The sequence below is a fragment of the Lissotriton helveticus genome, chromosome 6 (assembly GCF_964261635.1).
Source record: "Lissotriton helveticus chromosome 6, aLisHel1.1, whole genome shotgun sequence".
NCBI classification, from domain to species: domain Eukaryota; kingdom Metazoa; phylum Chordata; class Amphibia; order Caudata; family Salamandridae; genus Lissotriton; species Lissotriton helveticus.
This window is the reverse complement of record NC_136067.1, coordinates 1,801,135,927-1,801,155,148: the sequence shown is the minus strand read 5'-3', so window position 1 is coordinate 1,801,155,148 and position 19,222 is coordinate 1,801,135,927. Positions and strand designations below refer to the sequence as shown.

At 42.0% G+C, this 19,222-nt stretch overlaps 1 protein-coding gene across 1 annotated transcript in view; it reads left to right on the top strand.

Moving 5' to 3' along the window:
- The first annotated feature begins 459 nt into the window (after positions 1-459).
- The window catches only part of LOC144762880 (uncharacterized), a 37,061-nt gene continuing 18,298 nt past the window's right edge, over positions 460-19,222 (top strand). The window contains exons 1-2 of the mRNA XM_078648165.1: positions 460-670; positions 18,201-18,329. Of these exons, the coding sequence (XP_078504291.1) occupies positions 460-670; positions 18,201-18,329 (340 nt within the window). The remainder of the gene's footprint in view (positions 671-18,200; positions 18,330-19,222) is intronic.

The window sequence follows — 19,222 nt, the reverse complement described above, 5'->3', positions numbered from 1 at the left end:
CAGAGGAGTTGCACTGTGCATATTTAGATTTGACAGTTGTGAAGCAGCAGTTTGCCAATGGAGTGAATCTGTAGTGGAACAAGGTCTTCATTGGATTATTTCTGTGACTGTGGGATGAATGCTAACCTCATTAACATCTGCATACCACACCATAAAACACACTCCTTTTCAGACCAAGAGCGTTGCCATTTCAGCACAGCATAACGTTGTAGCAGAGCACTTTACAAGCTGAGTTCAGGTTTTCTTCTTCCGTTTTCTGCTCTGTTTCCTGTTTATTTATCCCTGACCATCTTGTGGATTATTTAATATATTTAAATTCATAATCTCAGAATGGCAGGGAAGAAAAATTCCTATTTTACAGAGGGTGACTTGTCAGTCATGATAGATGAAATCATTAGAGTAAAGCCCCAATGGTTTGGATCCCAAGTACAAATGACAACTATAGCAGAGAAAAGGTAAATGTGGGCCAGAAAAGTTGTAGCAGACAACCTGCACACACAGGAGGAAATTAGGAAGAAGGAGAACAACCTGCAAGGAAGAGTGTGTTCCTTGGCCTCCAGACAGCACCTAGAGGCCCAGAGAACTGGTGGTGGTTCTCCCTTGGAGGAAAAGGTTTTGCAGATCCTCCATCCTGTTGGCATGACAGGAATCCCTGGTGAATTGCAGACTGGTAAGTTAGATTGCTGAATGGGTCACTAAACCAAAATGTCCTTATGACTTTTCATGTAGTTGTTGCCCAAAATCTACATATATTTATATGAATCTATTTTTCTTCTTGGTTGTGTGTTTCAAAGTATTATCTCTTATTTAAGAATACAGGTACCACCTCCATTACATTTCCCAATTATCCTTGTAAGTGTTTTTACACCAAATAAAACATTTCAAACAATCCAGAACGAAGCAGCAAGAATCATCCTGGACCTGTCCAAATGATCCCACATAACCCCCACCCCCATAAGCCTTTACTGGCTCCCTGTCAAGAAGAGATGCCACTTCAAGCTGCTCACACATGCCTGCAAAGCCCTCAACAACATGGGACCAGAATACCTGATCAAATGCCTGACCATCTATAAGCCCCCAGACACCTGCAGTCTGCCTCCCTGTTCCTCGCCACCATCCCCCGCATCCATCGTACTCGAGTCGGAGGACACTCCTTCTCCCACCTGGCTGCCAAGGCCTGGAATGACCTTCTCATCCACCTTCAAACCTTTGCCTCCCTTTCCGAATTCAGGAGTGGCCGCAAGACCTGGCTGCTCTAGTAGCCCCACCCCATGCAGTGCCTGGATATGCCTATGGGTGATTAATGCACTCTGCAAATACTGATTGATTTATTGTCTTACATAGTAAATGTATGTGCTTCCTAACTGCATTGTTTCACAAGGTATGTTTATCTTTTAATGTTGAAAATGTTGTTAATGTATAATTGAAAAGACTACAACTAGCAAGATGCCTTGTTTTGGCTTTGTACAAATAAGATTGCTATGTTATCTTGCTCATTCTCTTTTTTCTCCAACTTTTTCACACATTTTTTTAGAACGTTTTATAAAGCGCGAACATGACCCTTGTGGGTATCTGAGCACTGTACACAAGGAGAAAGCATAAATAAACTCTGTACAATGGAGGTTCGCACAGTGAAGCAACAAGGAATACACAATCAAGATCAGAGATCTCGAAGCGGGCCACACTAGATCAATTACGTCTAGGATGTAAAATATTTCCTATAACATTAATCAAAACAAACAAAAGTGAACCAGACACAACATAATAAAATAAGTGACAAAACTGAAGGGTGAGGGCCCTAGGATAAAATAACAGTTAACAACCAAACATAAAATAAATGCAGAATGATATGTTGGGATAAATGTCAAGTCTGTCAACATGGGAACATGTAAAAGAGAACACGATGATGCAGTTAAGGATCTCTCAGGAAGATCAATTTGGCCTGTTTCTTGAAATAGGCAGTGGAAGGATTGGCTCTAATCTCAGTGGGAAGGGCACTCCAAATTCAAGGGGCAAGGCTGTAGAAAGCACGTTTTTACGTACTTTTCTTCTTGAATTTGGGAGGTTTCAAGAGAAGTGTGGATGTACTTCTCAAGTTCCAACCCGAGCCAGAAAGAAAAAGCTTGTTCACCAGATAGGCCGGATTGTTGTAATGCAAGGCTTTATGCGTGAGGCAAGCTATTTTAAAATGTAACCCTGCTTCAATAGACAGCCAGTTAAGCTGCACAAGGTCAGGTGCAATGAGCTCATGCTTTTTGGAGCCTGGGATAAGCCTGGCCGATGCGTTGAGAGTGGCTCCGAGAGGGGCCAAGCTCGCTGCAGGCAGCCCCGCAAGGGTCACCAGACCATATTAAAAATGTGATATCACCAGAGATTGTACTGTAGGCTGTATGTCTTTGGTCGGAAGGAAAGGTTTGATTTTTTTGAGGGTGATAAGATGAAAGTTGGCACCCCTAATAGTGGCACTGATGTGAGCTTACATATCAAGGAATTTGTCCAATGTTATGCCTAATGATCTAGCGGAATCAAACATGTGAGGGGTGCAGTTAAGGGCTGAGAGTTGCTTTAGCCAGTCCAGGGTAGGTGCAGAGTGATTGTGTTGGGGGGGGGCGGGGCCATCAGCATGAATTCAGTTTTGAGGGTATTTAATAAAAGATGGTTCTGGACTAACCTTTGTTGAGTTTGCAAAAGAGCCTCATTTAAAGTTTTAATGTCATCTAGAGAGGAGATCTTCAAGTAAAGTTGGGTATTATCCACATACATGTGGTAATGAATGTTAGTTAGGTTCAGAATGACAGTGAGAGGTTCCATAAAAAAGTTAAAGAGCGTGGGCAAGAGTGCGGATCCTTGCAGAACTCCAGTCCTGGCCTGGGTACTGGAAGCGAGGGACTGGTAGAGTTTAATCCTTTGGGTGCAGTTATGTAAGAAAGAGGTAAACCACTTTAGGACTGTTCCTGCTAAACCCATCCTACGTTGAAGAAGAATAATCAAGGTTTCATGTTTGATGGTGTTGAATGCAGAAGACAGGTCTAGAAGTATCAGAAGACAAGGGACATTATGATCAAGGGATTTCAGGGTGTCATCCACAATGTGTGTTAGTGCAGTTTCAGTACTATGCCCCGCTCTGAAACTGGATTGATAGAGGTCCAGTAGTTGAAATTTCTCAATATGGTTGCAGAGTTGCATGTGGACGCATTTCTCGAGCAGTGTGGCTAAAGTCATGATGTTAGTGCTAGGTCTGAAGTTGTTGGGATCATATAAATCCGAGTTGGGCTTCTTAGGGATGGGAGAAACTTGCCCACATTTCAGGGAATCAGGGATGCTCCCCTGCAGGAGAGATTCATGAATAATTGGCGACCAAAGAGGTAGGATGGCCAAGTTGAGGACTTAAAAAAATTTAGCAGGAAGTGGATCATTGAAGCGATTGGCCTGTTTTAGAGTTGTCATATCGTGGAGTAATTCTATGCAATCTGCCCGGATAAAGGAATTCCAATAGGTGTCATTTTTGGGAGAACAACGAGAAAAGAGGAGACTGCAGAGGGAACCACAAACTCCTCTGGAGATGTGGTGAGTGAACGGTTGGAGCTCGAGTTCAATTTTCCTACTTTTTCAGAGCAGTGCACTGTGAAGTCCTCCCCGCTAAGAAGCGGAGTCACGGAAGACAGGTTTGGGTTGGAAGTGGTTTGCTTACTGTTTGATTATTTCAAATAGCATCTTGGGTCTGTTTTTAGTGCCCTCCAGATGGGCCCTGAACTGGTCAGTTTTTGCAATGTAGAATTTTTATTGTATGCACTTCTCATTTTACTTAGCTGATAGAGGCTGGTGGTGGAAGGCTACTTTCTCCAGTTCCTTTCTAAAAGCCTAAGTTTACGGTGTTCGTAATTTCGGGAACCATTAAACCAAGGTTAGGATTGTTAGAGATGAATCCTTGTAAGATGTTTCGATCCAATGGTGTCAAAGATATTAGCCACAGTGCTAATGTAATGATCAGAAAGATCATCCAGATTAGTCATGTTAGGCGAGGCTGAAGTCTATTCATAGTGATGGAAGTGAGAGCATTGATATTGACGTCTCTCATGTTGCGAGACTATTGTTTCGCTTTGAAAGGTTGTCCCTTTCTGCTAGTGTTCTTTTCCAGTATGTGGAAGGCAATTTCATGATGATCTGACCAGTCGCAAGGTAGGATGTCACTCATTTGAATGAGATTGTTTCTAGCAAAAATGAGGTAGAGGGTGGCGCCTTTGTTGTGTGTGGGTCCCTTACAGAACTGAGAGAAGTTGAGAACGGAGAGGAAGGTCTTAAGGGCGCTGACTAAAAGAATATTGGTGTCATTTCAATGAAGGTTAAAGTCTCCAAGGAAGATATGGTATACTTGATCCGAACATGAGCTAATGAGCTCCATGATTTGCTCCATGAAGATCAAATTGGCACCCGAAGGATGCTAAATCGTGTGACGCACACACAATCTTGCCCTTATTCAAAATTTCTGTCATTAGTAGCTCACAGGAAGATAGCTGAGCCTTCTGAGATTGCTTTATGGTTAGGCTGGAGCGATGAATGCAGGCAATGCCAGACCCCAATTTCCCAGGCCGATCACATTAGATAATGACATAATCAGGCGGTACTAAAATGACGAGAACCAAGGAGGAAGCATCATTGAGCCATGTTTCCATGAGAATCAATAAGTCCAAATCTTGCGCTAGGATGAGTGCAGAAATGTGAGTACCATGTTTCACAGCCAATCTGCAATTGAGCAGCATCGAATTAATGTGAGGGGAGGTGTTAATCTCTTCAATATGAGCAGTAATTATTTTGAGTGGTTTTCCTTATTAACCGATCTGGAGTTAACCATGGGTTCCCTGTCAGGGGAAATGGTGGGGATGTTTATAATGAAGTTAGAGGAGGCGAAAGACCCCATACTACCATACAAGAATACAAGAGGGTGGATGTCTTCCTCCGACAACTGAGGCTGAAACCTACGAGGTCCAGAGTAATGGTTAGGTAGAGGCCTAGAGATCCACCCGGAACTAATTGGGGATCGGGAAAAGGATTGTTCGTCCCCATCCCCGCAGGCTCCAGGTGTATTACAATGCACATTCACATGTGGAGGGTGTAAATTCCATATCCTTTCCATCTTCATGGAGAACTGTAGAAAGGACTGCATGATCTCTTTGACATTCACACAAAAACAATGGCTCCTGTGGATAATTACTCAAAAGGTATGATAATATTAATGCACGATGGCAATGTGGGTGATTTGGAAAAAGACGAAAGGCAAGTAAGTGGTATATGCACTGGAAGAATATATTTAGATACCAGCAACAATAGATACAGATCTTACATATATAAACAATTTACACATTTATGTACACTTATACAATTTGAAAACAGTGAAATTGTGTACCAAGTGAGTAGTTACCAGCAAAAAAACTAAACATATTACAGCAAATCATAGTGAAAAAGGAGTGATATGGGGTTTCTAATATGGATTCGTTTTTTGCAAAAGAAAGAGGTGACCTATTAGTTAATTTCCAAATAAATATTAAAGTTTCCCAATAATGACAACTTATTTTAAAGAACGGTCTGCTTCTTTAGGCGTTCTCGACGACGTTTCGACCTTATGTGGATAAAAGGTCTCTTCAGGACTGACTGTATGTGGGGCACCTAAAAAAGTGATGTTAAATTTTTTTTATGAATTAGGCGTGTGGACCAAAGCATAATTAAAGAACTAAGTAATTAGTAGAGCAGTCCCTGTAGGACGGTTATGTAGGACGGTTGTAATTTACCTGCTCAGTACTAGTGAGGTATGCATCCGATAATAGTGACACCGTGAAGTGAGTGAATAAAAGCAACTTACAGAGATCCCGGCCGGGACCTAGTTGTAATAAGGAAGGCAAATTGGAGGATTAATATCTAAGGATGTTTATAGTGACAGGACATGATCATGTACACGGGTGTAGCAGTCCGAACTTACCCCTGTAGCGACTAGATGCGGTATACTTGTGAGAAACCGATTCGCTAACGCTTCCTGGAGTTCGACCAAAGTTCAAAAAATACCTGTCGATGCAAACACATAGCCTATAATTGTGTCCGCAGTCTGCATTAAGATTACGCAATCCAATAAGTTCAAAAAACGGTACTAACCTCTAAGCACTTGGTAGTGCTACAGATGAAGCGATTCTTATTACGGACAATGCGGCCAAAGTGTATCAGGGCTCAGAAAATACTGGCTCTGTAATTCAATATATAAGACAATATTATTGTCAGACGCTCGAATTGTAAATACAATCGCTTTTAGGAGGAGACCTAATATTGGGCAATCTTACCTTAAGTTGGACTTGCGAAATTCGGACAGTCCCGAGAGTAATGACGGCGTTTGCACGATGGCAGGGCGTGCTGAACGACTATGCGGTAAGCTTCAGGATGGCTGGGAAGCCAATATAGACTTTGTAATCGATTACGAGTGCTACCGCGGACGCGTGAAAATGGAAAAAATACTGAATGCCCCTCATGCGCCCATACATAACAAGCTACGGTTATGTATATAAAAATGGCATGTCATTTGTGAATGTTTTAGCACTTAAATTGGAAATTGTCGCATAAATTAATGGAACACATCCATAAGCGATATTAGCAAGCATAGACATAAAAGAGTTACCCATATCTGTCAATGAGCTACTCTGTCGATAAATGATAATAAAAAGGAAAAAGGAAGCTCCCAATGTGGCCAACAAGATCTTGATTACTATAATTTGTATAATATACAGTGTCAAATTAAATGGAAGCAGACTGAAAAATGGCACATAGAAGAGTTGAACCCGTGTGTTAGTAATCATGTCATGTACAAGAAAGGCAGGCAGCCTTTATACCATTGAGCCACTCGGTCGGTTAGGCCTATAAGTTCCTAGCCCCGGGACACTATTAGAAAGAGAGCAATCCAAATTTATGCATACTAGAAAAACATTTCTTGGGGCAATATATAATTACCACGACATATTGCCAACGACAGGGACAATATTCAATAGAGAGCAACTGATATACGGACAGTTACAATTTGTGCACACATGAAAAATGTGTCTCGGTGCATGCAATAATTACAAAGGCATTACAATATTTTGTCATATAGCAATCATGTGCAGAGTCATATACATGCAATTGCCCGGGCATTTCGACAACAAATGTTATATCAGTCATGAATGTACATATTAAGATCCCAGTGAACCACATCGATAGCAATGTTGACGTAATACCGTATGAACATTTATTCAGGTATACAGCAAAAACGCATAGTATGAGGCAGTTGTAAAAAGAAGGATAAGGATGTCAAACATTCAGTGAGGTGACGAACCCTCGCCACTCCTCCGCCGAATTTAGTCCCTCCTCAATTGAGTTTGTGCGTTCTATCCATCGGCACTCTAATCTTTGAAGTATCTGAGACAAATCCCCTCCTCTTATTGGGATCCGTGCCTTATCAATGACTTGCCATGTTAGTTGGTCTGCCGTGTGCGATTTCTCTTGATAATGTTGTACCAAAGGAGCGTTCAGAACGGAGTTCCTAATTCTACTCCGATGTTGCCCAATGCGTGCCTTAATCGCTTGCTGGGTCTGACCGATATAGGGCAATCCGCAAGGGCATAAAATGCAGTACACTACATTTTTAGTGTTACAGTTTGCAAAGAATTCCAAATTGTGTTTTACATTTTTTAGTTCAAAAGTTTTCGTGTTGGTAGTGAATGCACACGCAACACAGTTGCCACATTTATAGCTGCCTTGTGCACTTGGGAGCTCCCATAATGTCTGTTGTGTCCCTGTACTATCTCTGGTTTCCTCTAAGGAAGACCTAATTAGATGATCCTTTATGTTTTTGCCTCTCTTGTATGCAAACATTGGAGCCCCAATGCTAGGTTCGATGTTTGAGATTATCTGCCAGTTCTTAGTAATTAGTTTACGCACTTTGTTAGTATGTATTCCAAAAGTGGTTACACAAATTAACTTGTCCAACTTCTTCTTTTCCTTTGAACTCAATAGGCTGTCTCTTGGACAAAACCACGCCCTTTTCATTGAATTTTTTAGTAGTTTTCTGGGGTACCCTCTGCTCAACAGTTTGTTTTTCAAGATCTCAGCTTCTCTCATATAGTCCTGCTTTTTGTAACAGTTACGACGCAGTCTTAAGAACTGGCCGTACGGTAGTCAATCCTTTAGAGCTCTGGGATGGTGACTGCGATATGTGAGGAGAGTATTTCGTTCAGTTGGTTTTCTGTGTAAGGATGTATACAGAATACCTCCTTCATGTTGAATAGTTAGATCTAGAAAGGGAATATTGGACTTGTCAATATTTGCAGTAAATTTCAGGTGGGGTTGGACTGTGTTAAGGTATGTCACAAATAACTTACATTCTGTGATGTTACCGGCCCAAATCATAAAGATGTCGTCTATATACCGTCTCCAACATTGAATGTTGGGACGATACATATTAATAGGGCTCATGACGTACTGGTGCTCAACATAATCCATGTAGATATTTGCCAGATTTGGGGCAAAAATGGCTCCCATGCTGGTCCCGGAGCACTGTTGATAAAATATGTTGTTTGAGACAAAATAATTTTGAGTTAGTGCTATGTTTAACAGCTGTATGATGAAAGAAGTAGGGACCTGCATGGGTCTGGGTCTAGTGTCCAAAACATCTTTAATGACCTGCATACATTCTCTTTGTGGTATGTTTGTATAAAGAGATGTGATATCTAGAGTGGCTAGCCATTCATTGTTTACATCATATGGTCTGCCTTCTACAAGATTGATCAGGTGCATAGAATCACGGACATATGAGTCCTGTACTGGCACGAAATCCCTTATGAAAAAATCAATATATTTACCTATTGGTTCTAAAATTGAACCGCATCCTGACAAAATTGGACGCCCTGGTGGATTTGTGGTACTTTTATGAATTTTCGGGATTGTGTATAGCACTGGTGTTCTAGGATGTTTCGCATTTAAGTACTCAAATTCTTTTTTGCTGACATATCCAAGATTTAGCCCCTCATTTGCAATTTCTAGGACTTTAGCTGCGATATTGGCTGCTGGGTCCCCAACTAATCTTTTATAATGTTTTTCTTGTGAGATCTGTGTCGTTATTTCACTGTCGTAGTCAGCCCTTGATTGTATAACTATCCCTCCCTCTTTGTCCGCGGGTTTCAGGATAATAGACTGATCTTGTTTGAGTGTATCGAGGGCATTACGTTCGTCAAGGGATATATTGTAACGAATGTATTTACGTTCTCTTTTCATGGCGTCTATTCCTGATAGCACCATTCGTTCGAAAACAATTACTTCAGGAGGTACCATACCATTTGTCGGATAGAACGATGAAGGTGGTCTAAGGTTAGTAATTGTATCCTGACTGGTTTCCTCCTTCCCAAGGAAGAAGAATTTCATTCTCACTTTTCTGAAAAATTGGTGAATTTCATTCTTTAGATTAAAAAAGTTCGTAGGTTCTGTTATAACAAAGGACAAACCCTTTCTCAAGAGGGACACTTCAGATGATGATAGAGTGTGCTGTGACAGGTTAAAAATTGGAATGCTTTCATTTAGTATGGCTGGGGGCCCCATTGATAATACCTGTTGCGAGTTTGTCGCTCCCCCGGGGGTTGGAACCACGTTTTGCCCTTCCTTTTGCCTCCCCTGTCTAAAAAAGGCTGACCCTGGTGGTTGTTCTGTCGACTAGGCCCAGGCTGGGCGTCCGAATCACTAGATCCTCCGGAAGACTCTAAGAAGGTGATCGGTTGGTTTCTTCTGAACCTACCCCAGGTGTTCTGTCTACTCTGTCCTACTTGGGTGGTATAATAGTCCTCCTTCAAGTATGGGTAAGCCCTTTCTTTGGAATATGTTTTAATGTCTTTACTAACTTTGTCTGCTTTCTTCTTCGTTTCAAAGGCGTTAAACTCCTCTATAGTTTATTTACTTTATCTAGTAGTAGTTTAGCCTCTGCTGTACTGTCCTGACTTAGTAGTTTCTTTTCTAGGTTTCCTATTTCTTTTAGTTCAAGTTTTGAGTGTTCAAGCGCAGTTTCCACCCCCAACATGACCCAATGGCGTGAGCACGTGATGAATATATTACAGAAACCTCCTTTAAACTTTGGATCCTCTCTAAAGATCCCCGGTACGTTGCGCACCTGTAGGCCCTGTGGAATTATTCCTGCCCTTAAATAATCACTAAGCATCCAAGCATGAAGCTCTGTCCTCACATGTTTTTTCTTTGTCTTTTCTATTTTCTCAAGAAGCTGCTGTCACGGACTAGATGTGCATGTGGGTTGGTTTGTGAATAGGGATGGTCCACTGGATCTCTTTGACAAGCAGGAGATCCTGCTTGAGGTCAACAAACTTCTCCAGGGAAGGCCCATTAAAGTACTCCTCTGTAGCCCCAGTAAGAGACAAAGGGTAGGGAACTGGAAGGTATAGTAGGACCCTTACCACATTTACAAGGGGGGCTAGAGTTCCGCTTGAGCGTGGATTTGTCGTCTGCCAAGGATAGACTATCAGCAAGATGTGATGCAAGAGGGAGCTGCGCTGAATCAGGGTAGGGCTTGGTAGCTGGCATGTTGGTTTCAAAACAAATATTATGATAAGCACATGAAGAGGAAACAGGTGCCAAAGGGTTACGTGGAGCTGGACTGGGGCCAGCAGCTAGGTCCAGCGCCCTGGAGGTGGATGTGCCTGAAACTGGTGGAGGAGAAATAGGGTTATCATGATGAGAAGTATAGGGTGTGTGATACACATTCCTTATCTTGTTGGAGTTAACAGGTCGACCAATGTGTAGGTCGGTGATGCAACATTAGACGTCCGGAGGGGGAAAAGAGGAGAATTCCTGGGAGCAGTCCCTAGATGGAAGACTCTCGGATCTGTGCTACCAGAGCCTAATGGAGGAATAACCTGTATGTCAGTGATAGTAGTGTGCGGGCTAAGAGAGTCCTCTGAGTTGTTGGAGCAATCAGATTGGTACACAGGTAAATGAGTGGGCTCTGCCAAATAGGCAGGAGAGGCGTAAGGTGCAGACAGTGTCATTATAGAGGGTAAGCCCATAGGTAGGGTTTGGGATATAGAATTGAAAGAAGCACAGGTGTATGTTGCAGAGGGTGACGATATAGCGGTAAAGTTGTTGTGATGTATAGAGACAGAAGTCAAGTTTTTAAAAGTACTTTTAATCCTCATAAAGATATTGTATTGACAAAGCATTCGAGATTCCTGTCTGTAGCTTGAATAAGGATGTTCCCATTATTGTATAAGGAGATGCTCAACTCAGCCTTAAGGGCAGGGGAGTGTAACGTGGTTATGCGGAACCCCTGCATAGTTTTGGCCAGTAGCTTGGTTCTGAGCATATAAGTCTGAGCATATAAGTCTTTCTCCACTGGGCTCTTCTGTTAGTGTAGAAAATAAGGTCAGTTACCACAGAGCCCTTAGAAGTAGTGAATGTGTCCGATATAAGTGTTTCCGGCCAGCGTTTGAGGAGATTGTGTTTGACCGTCTTTTTCACTTTTAATGATAAGTTGGGGGGGTAGATGATCTTACAAGCATTCAGGCCTAACTGAGCACGGAGGTCAGAGGCGCTAGCGGTGCGTTGAGACATGCTGAGGTTAGGTCATAGATACCGGTGGAGAGATAGTTCAAGTAGAAGTGCACACTCTAAATAGAGGGGGTAAAGTAGTAGTATCCAGGAAATAAATAGCAGGCATAAGTACTCCGATAATCCATAAAAGTCAAGAGTAAGCCTGGCGACTTCCAGCATTGAGAAAGGCACTCCTTAGCCTTTACAGCGTATTAAGGTGTAATATATTGTCAATCAATAGTCCAGTCTAAGTTCGAAATGTCATAATGTGTACATTTCTGGGTTGTCCTAACCTTGTTATGCTATAAAATTGATGTCATGTGTATCACAAACAAAGTTTACTGACTTCAAAAGTGTAAGGTATGTAAATTTGTATGCTGATGTGGTGTTTTTTTTACATTGACTCTGCAATATTTGTATGATGCCGAATGCTATGTATAATTCTAGGTTGCGTAATAGGAGTTTTGCATGGCTAGTGCTTGGAAAGGTGAATTTCACATTTCTCCTTTCTGCTGTGTTCTTTAGAATGTTTGGTATATTTAATGTCTACTTTAGAATTCATTATTTTTTGTCACTTCAGGACATCTTTTTACCTATTTTTCTGAATAACTTCAGTCATTGAAACTGTCTCTGTTATTGGTTATAATACCACTTAAACATACAATCATTATGTTAAATATATTTTTTCCTTGTAGAGTGCTACTTTCTAGGCTTTAAACATATTTGATGTAAGATCTAGACTTTTACTAATTGTAGTTTTTCATTCATAATAGGTCCAACACCGAGAGTACGTGGGCAAACACCTGCCACTGAGGAGAGCTCCACTCTACACCAGGAACCTTCAGTGAGGAAGCCTTCAGTGAGGATTCCACTCCTGTAAGTCTGGATGATAAGGATCTGGTTGCAAAATTAGTGCTTACTTGAAATTTAGCTGTAGTTTTTCACCAAAGTTGGTGCAGACATTGCCGTATATCTCTATATAAAAAACCACAGCTAAATTTCAAGTAAGCACTAATTTTGTACTGCATTTACCAGGATGCAAAGGGGTGAACTGTGCTGGGATGGGAAGCAGTGTGCTCCCAACCCCCTTTCTGAAGTTGGTGCAGACATTGCTGTATTTTTCTATAGAGATATACAGTAATGACTGCACCAACTTTGGCGAAAAACTACAGTTACATTTCAAGTAAGCACTAATTTTGTACCGCATTTACCAGGATGCAATGGGGTGAACTATGCAGGGATGTGAAGTAGTGTGCTCCCAACCCCCTTTCTGAAAAAATGATCCTCTGAAAGAAATATTTAAGATGAGACTCCAACTGGTGGCTGGCCAAACTTGTACAAACACCATCACTGAGAAATTGGGTTGTTGTTGATTGGGGTGTGAGCCCTGGTCAAGCAATAGCCACAATCTCTGGAGGGGTGAACCTGAAAAAGTCACTAAATTAATCTGTGCTTAACTGTGGATAGCTTGGCACAAAAAGCAGTCAGGTTTAACTTAGAAGCTATGTGTGTAGTATTTATGCAGCACGTAAATAGTAACAAACTTTTTTTTAAAGCACAAGAAAAATCCCACACCATTTTAGACAAACAGAGTACATTTTAATAAATTATTCCAGACCAAAAATAACAAAAATCCAATCAGTAAATCCGGAGTTTTGAATTATTAAAGCTTTTTTTTTTAAACAAGAGCCTAAAGGATCAAAACTCCAACTGCGGACATTAAGTTTTGCGAGACAGAGTCAAAGTTAAAAAATATGGCCGACTGTGATGGAGCGTGGGTCAGATACTAGAAGTAGATTGGGTCTGGTCAGTGCTTATCTTCGGACTTATAAGAATTTTGAAGAAAAATGTTCAGAGAAGGTAAGTTTCAGCAGGGAAAGGCAGCAGACAGAGTCTGAGGATGGACTGTCATCATCGGGGAGCCTCTGGATGAAGTTGCGGTGAAAATTTTGATGTTTAGACTTAGTCACTGTTTTGGAAGTCGATAATCTCCAGCAAGATACAGCTGTAGCCTAATTTAGTTTTAGGAGGTTGGATATTCATTTGGCGATGGACTACTGAACATTTGCTGCTGCAGAGAAGAAAGTAATGGGAGCAACCTCGAAATCAGACCAGCGATACACCTTGGGCGGATTGATGAGCAGGCTGGTCTCGGTCTTTCCCCAGTTCTAGGAGCAGTTTTCACCCACAAATTTTCTAGGTCCCAAGTTTGGGATTTTGGCTATCTGGGTAATTTTCTTATCACCACAACTGACGGTTCAGGACTGGTGGGACCCCACTTGGGGGTTGAGGCATCACTCAGGCTGGATCCAAGTGCAGGTTCCAAATTGTGGGAGCATTTTATGTCCCTATGGCTCTGAACAGAAAGCCAGCAAACTAGCTATTGAAGCCACTATTCTTGGGTTCAGGTGAAGAAGCAGAGCCCAAGCAGCAGAGCTGGCCTCTGATGGTTCAAGGCAGGCTCCAGGCAGCAACGCAATCCTTCCAGGCATAGCCAAGCAGTCTTATGGAATGCACAGTAGGCCACAGCAGAAGACAATCCTCTGTGAGTCATTTCATATGACCAGAAAGTAAACTGAACAATGGGTCTGAGGGCCCAAATTGTATACCTAGTGGCTTCTTTGAAGTTATAGGGGCTTTTCTTTATATGTTTCTCTTTGAAGTGCTTGGAATTTCCTGTCTCCCCTGCCCTAGCTCCAAGCTGGCTGCAGAGATAACGTGGAGATGTCAAGCCCTTTGTGCTAAGGCAGATCACAGCAAATGGGGCTGTGCTCAGCTCCATCCTACCAGCAGAAGGTCCATTCAGGTACACTTAATCCCTCTATTGTGTGTCTGTCTGGGAGTAATTCACAAAGTTTAACTACTAGTCATACCCAGTCATGTGACCCAAGTAGGCTGCAGGGTCCAATTGGATACGTTCTGGACAATGCTAGCTTTGTAAAAGTGGCATTTTCATAATTAATTTAAAATCTGACTTTACCTTCAAAGAGGATTTTTAATTGCAATTTCATAGATACCAAACATGAAATGCTTATTTGTAGCCAATGAACATTTAGCATGTAGGCCTCACAGTAGTGAAAAATGATTTAGGAGTTTTTCACTACCAGGACATGTAAAAGTTAAACGTGCATGTCTAACCTTCTAATTACAAGGCACCATACACTATGGGCTACCTAGGCCCTACCTTATGTATGACCTATATGCATTAACAGGAGAATTTAAGGCATTACAAGGGGGTTATTTTGGCAATTTGATTTGGTAGTTTAAACTGCATTCAGGCTGCATGGGGATGACACAATTCGTGCTGTAGCCACACTAGTAGCATTTAAATCACAGCCCTAGGGTTATGGTATACCATTCTACAAGGGACAAATAACTAAATAAAATGTGCCAATCATGTATAAACCAATTTTACCATGCTTAAGGGAGCAAGCACAAGCACTTCAGCACTGGTCAGCATTGGTAAAGTGTACAGGGCACTGAGGCCAACAAAAACAAAGTCACAAAAAAGTGGAGGGTAAAGGCAAAGTTTGGCGATGACCCTACAGAGAGGACCAGGTCCAACATATCCAGAACTCTTGCCAGGAGCGTCATATAATTATAGACAGCAAACAGAAGATGCCAGTACAAGTCAATGCTCTCACTGCATCAAGTCAATGCCATCATTGCATCCGGCTTCTATATCCTGAAGATGCGGAGGAAGATATTCAAATGGCTCCCTGGCAACACTAGAAAAAGGGTTACTCACACAGTAGTCACCAGGAATTTGGACTATGTGAACACTGTCTATGCCACAATCACCGAGCAATTCACTAGAAGACTACAAACCATCAAGACATATCGTTAACTTCCCACACAGAACTCACATTGCACCACTTTTCATGGAGCTATACTGGCTCCTGATACACAAATGAGCTCATTTCAAACTCCTCACACCCTCATTCAAGGCACAACACAACTTAGACCCCACCTACCTGAACAGTTGCATCTTCTTCCATCAACAACCCATAGGCCTCTGCTCCACAGTACTCCTACTCACACACATCCCACGCATACACAGAGCCAGATCAGGAGTATGAATGTTCTCTTACATCAATAGTAAAGCATAGAAAAGCCTCCCACTCCACTTCAAAATCTCCTTTCTTTTTGAATTCCGTCAGAAGCTGAAGACCATGCTTTTCAATTAACCAAAATACCATGGAAGGGCTAGGCACACATACTTGCTCAGCACCAATATGATAGTGTCCTTTACAAAAACACATAACATAAAAAAACATAACATCACTGTGGGATTTGATGTGATCCTAAGATCAATTGGATAAAGTCATATACAACTAGTGGTACTGCAACCGAAAAATGAAGCGCACCATTAATGTTTAAACACTGTGTGATACTGACCTGTGTATACAAAATTGGGGTGCTAGCTGTTCTGGATCAAACCACAATGCGGCAAAGGAGCAATGTTGGTCATACTATGGTAACATATCACCCCCCAGGTTTTTGTTTGCTTGGTGGGTACGAGACATATCAATCCATCAACATCAAAATGACAGTACATTATATTTGTTGCAGTCCAATCTCAGTACCTGCCATCAGTACCAATAGAGAACTGTAAACCCCTATAACAGGACATACAACAATCCATATGAATTGTGTGGAACAAATTACATCAGTCACTGTGCAAAATGAAGATGGTTCTCAGCAAAGACAACTGTTTACTAACCACATATACGTGTATTGCAACTCTCATGTTTGTTAGTTAGCTTCCCCCAACTTCGAAACCTTTGTTCATGACTTCCACTTCAACGAAGAAATTAAGAAGTTAATTACAACATCGGGGAAGGACACTATTATATTCTGAGGGTGGGGACTTTAAAACCAGTATTTGTACCCAGTCCTCATGTGGGTGTGGGGACCTCGAGGAAGAGAATTTCGGCCAAATGGGTCACTTCGCACATTCGATTAGGGGTGAATGTTTTAATGACGTCATGGCAATTCATGATCTTTGATTTGCCAATAAGATGTGTTCTCCACCTGTAGATTTCAGCCCCATGTTTACCGGCTGGGGCTTCAGTATATTGATAGACTTCATTATTCTCCCAAATTGTTATGCAACGTGGGCTGAGGAATTTATTACCCACCCAAATGGGCTTAGCGATCACCTTCCGCTAAGTATTTAACATTTTATTCCCCTATAGGAGTACTCCCTCTGTAGTAGAGAGATTAGCCTGGACTCAAGGCTGTGTGCTGGAACGGCAGAACGGATATTCATTATGCTGAACCAAGAATGACCCTGAGGTCACGAATTCGGAAATAATGCTACAGGCCAAAATCCCAATAACCGAGTGTTTACAAGAGATCAAGAAGAGATCTCCCACTCTGAGATACTGACTGCTTTTTCCCGAATTACAGGGATAATCCAAAAAATCCTGACTCGTTCGTGTAGGGAGCAAAAAATTCAGAAAAATGGTTGGATTGATACCAACTGTACCAAAGCATATTCCCAATTAAAAGCTGCCTTGCATAGATCGGTGAGGGATTACGAGGAAATTAGAGGGTTTAGGAAGGCTTACAATCTTGCTAGAAATAAGCGAAAGAAGGAGATCAAGGATCAGGCTTTTACTAACCTGTACGAGGCATCTTTATGGCGGGATTGCACTTTCTTCTGAGAGGCAGTAAAGGCTCCCTTCTTTTCGACTAGTAAGGGAGCAAGGATTGAGGTGGCAATAAGTGAAGACTCCTGGGTTGATTTCTTTTCCTCGGTTTATGGTAATGGGTGTAATAATATTGCCTTAGTAAGTGAACAAGCATTACCGGGCGAGTATACTCATTTTCACCAATTAATATCCACTTCATGCATGAGGAAGTACTAGTGGCCATAAAAAAGAGCAAAGGAGGTAAGGCACCGGGCCCCGATGGGACTCTGATCGATTTGTATAAACATACGATTGAGCTTTGATCTCCATTATTAACACATGTCCTTGAGGCCAGCTGTGCCAAGGGTTTTATTAAATCCTGGTCGGAATCCATAATAATACCTATTTTTAAAAAAGGAGACCGGAAAAATCCTGCTTGTTACCGACCCATTTCCTTGCTAGACTTTCTTATGAAAATTGCAGAAAGGGTCATCCTGAATAGACTGCAACAGTGGTCTGAAGATAACAAGGTCCTAAGTCTGGTTCAATATGGGTTTAGGGAGGGGAGGGGTACCATCGAGCAGGTTTTACATTTTTCCATCTTACATGGGAAATATACCCAAGCTAAGCAAGGCAATTTATTTCCGGTAATTGTAGACCTTACTGCTGCCTTTGACTGCGTAGCTCATAATCGGTTATGGCAGATCTTAGAGGGACTTAGGGTAGAGAAATCACTTGCGTCATTTCTGAGACAATTATATGCGGGGGCCTCCGCGAAGGTGAGGTATGGATTAAAGGGGGAATGTACCACGCCTTACCATGTGAGGAGGGGTGTGAGACAAGGCTGCGTACTTGCCCCGTTCTTCTTCACATTATACAACAACGAATTGGAGGAGGCACTGGTGGCCAGTGTGAGAGATTCCCTGCAAGTTAATAGTGACTAGATTGTCTCCCTTTTATATGCAGATGATGCGGTTCTAATTGCCAGAACCCAGCTTGGTCTCCAGAGGGCCCTAAATACTTACATTGACTTCATGGATAATAGGGGACTGAGGCTCAATGTTAAGAAAACATTTGTCATGTCCTGTGGAAAGGGTAAGAGTAGACGTTATACCCTTGTAGCTGATAAAGATACATTTGAACCGACAAAAACTTTCTCCTATCTTGGTATCCTACTGGTGGATTCAGGTTCTTGGGGTCCAGCTATAAAGAATAGGGCCCTCTTATTTAAGAGGTTGATGGTGGTAGTAATGATTTTTTCAAAAAAGATGGGTAAGAGGACACCAGAGATTTTATTGAAAATTTACCAAGCTAAGTGCACAAGTATAGCCACATATGGGGCAGGGGTCAGGGGGTTTTATGACGTTTCACCCATACAAGTGGTAGAAAATGCTTCTTTAAGATTTATTTGAGCTATTCCCCAAAGTGCATCTGTTTTTAATTGTCATAGCGAACTAGGGATTCGCTACATCACTGATGTTATTAAAATGCAATCCATGCTATTTTGGCATAGAGCCTGGACCTCACCCAACGTAGGGTTAACCCAAGATATAATTAAAGACTCCATGGGTTTGAATCAGGCTAGAAATATCCCATGGTTGACCTACATCAGTAAATTATCCAAAGATGTGGGTAGGCTTGAATTTTTACGGTAACCCTGATTCCTTACACTCCATATCTAGAAAAAATCTCAAAGCATTGTGTCTGAGTCACTTTGAGTCGTTAAGAATGGGGCTGGAGTGTAATAAAAAAGCTGTCATTTAGCATCAACTTACCCTGGTCTCTACCTCCATTTAACCCTATTTAGGGGCTCATTATGATGGCGGATTTTCCACATACTCCGGGCCGGCGGAAGCCACCGCCGGCCCGGAGTATGTGGAAAATCCGCTGAGGAGGCCTGAAAGACCCACCGCCAAATTAGGATGGCTGGTGGGTCTCACAATCTGTCCGCCGCTTTTCCGCCGCGGTCGGAAGGCGACCACGGCGGA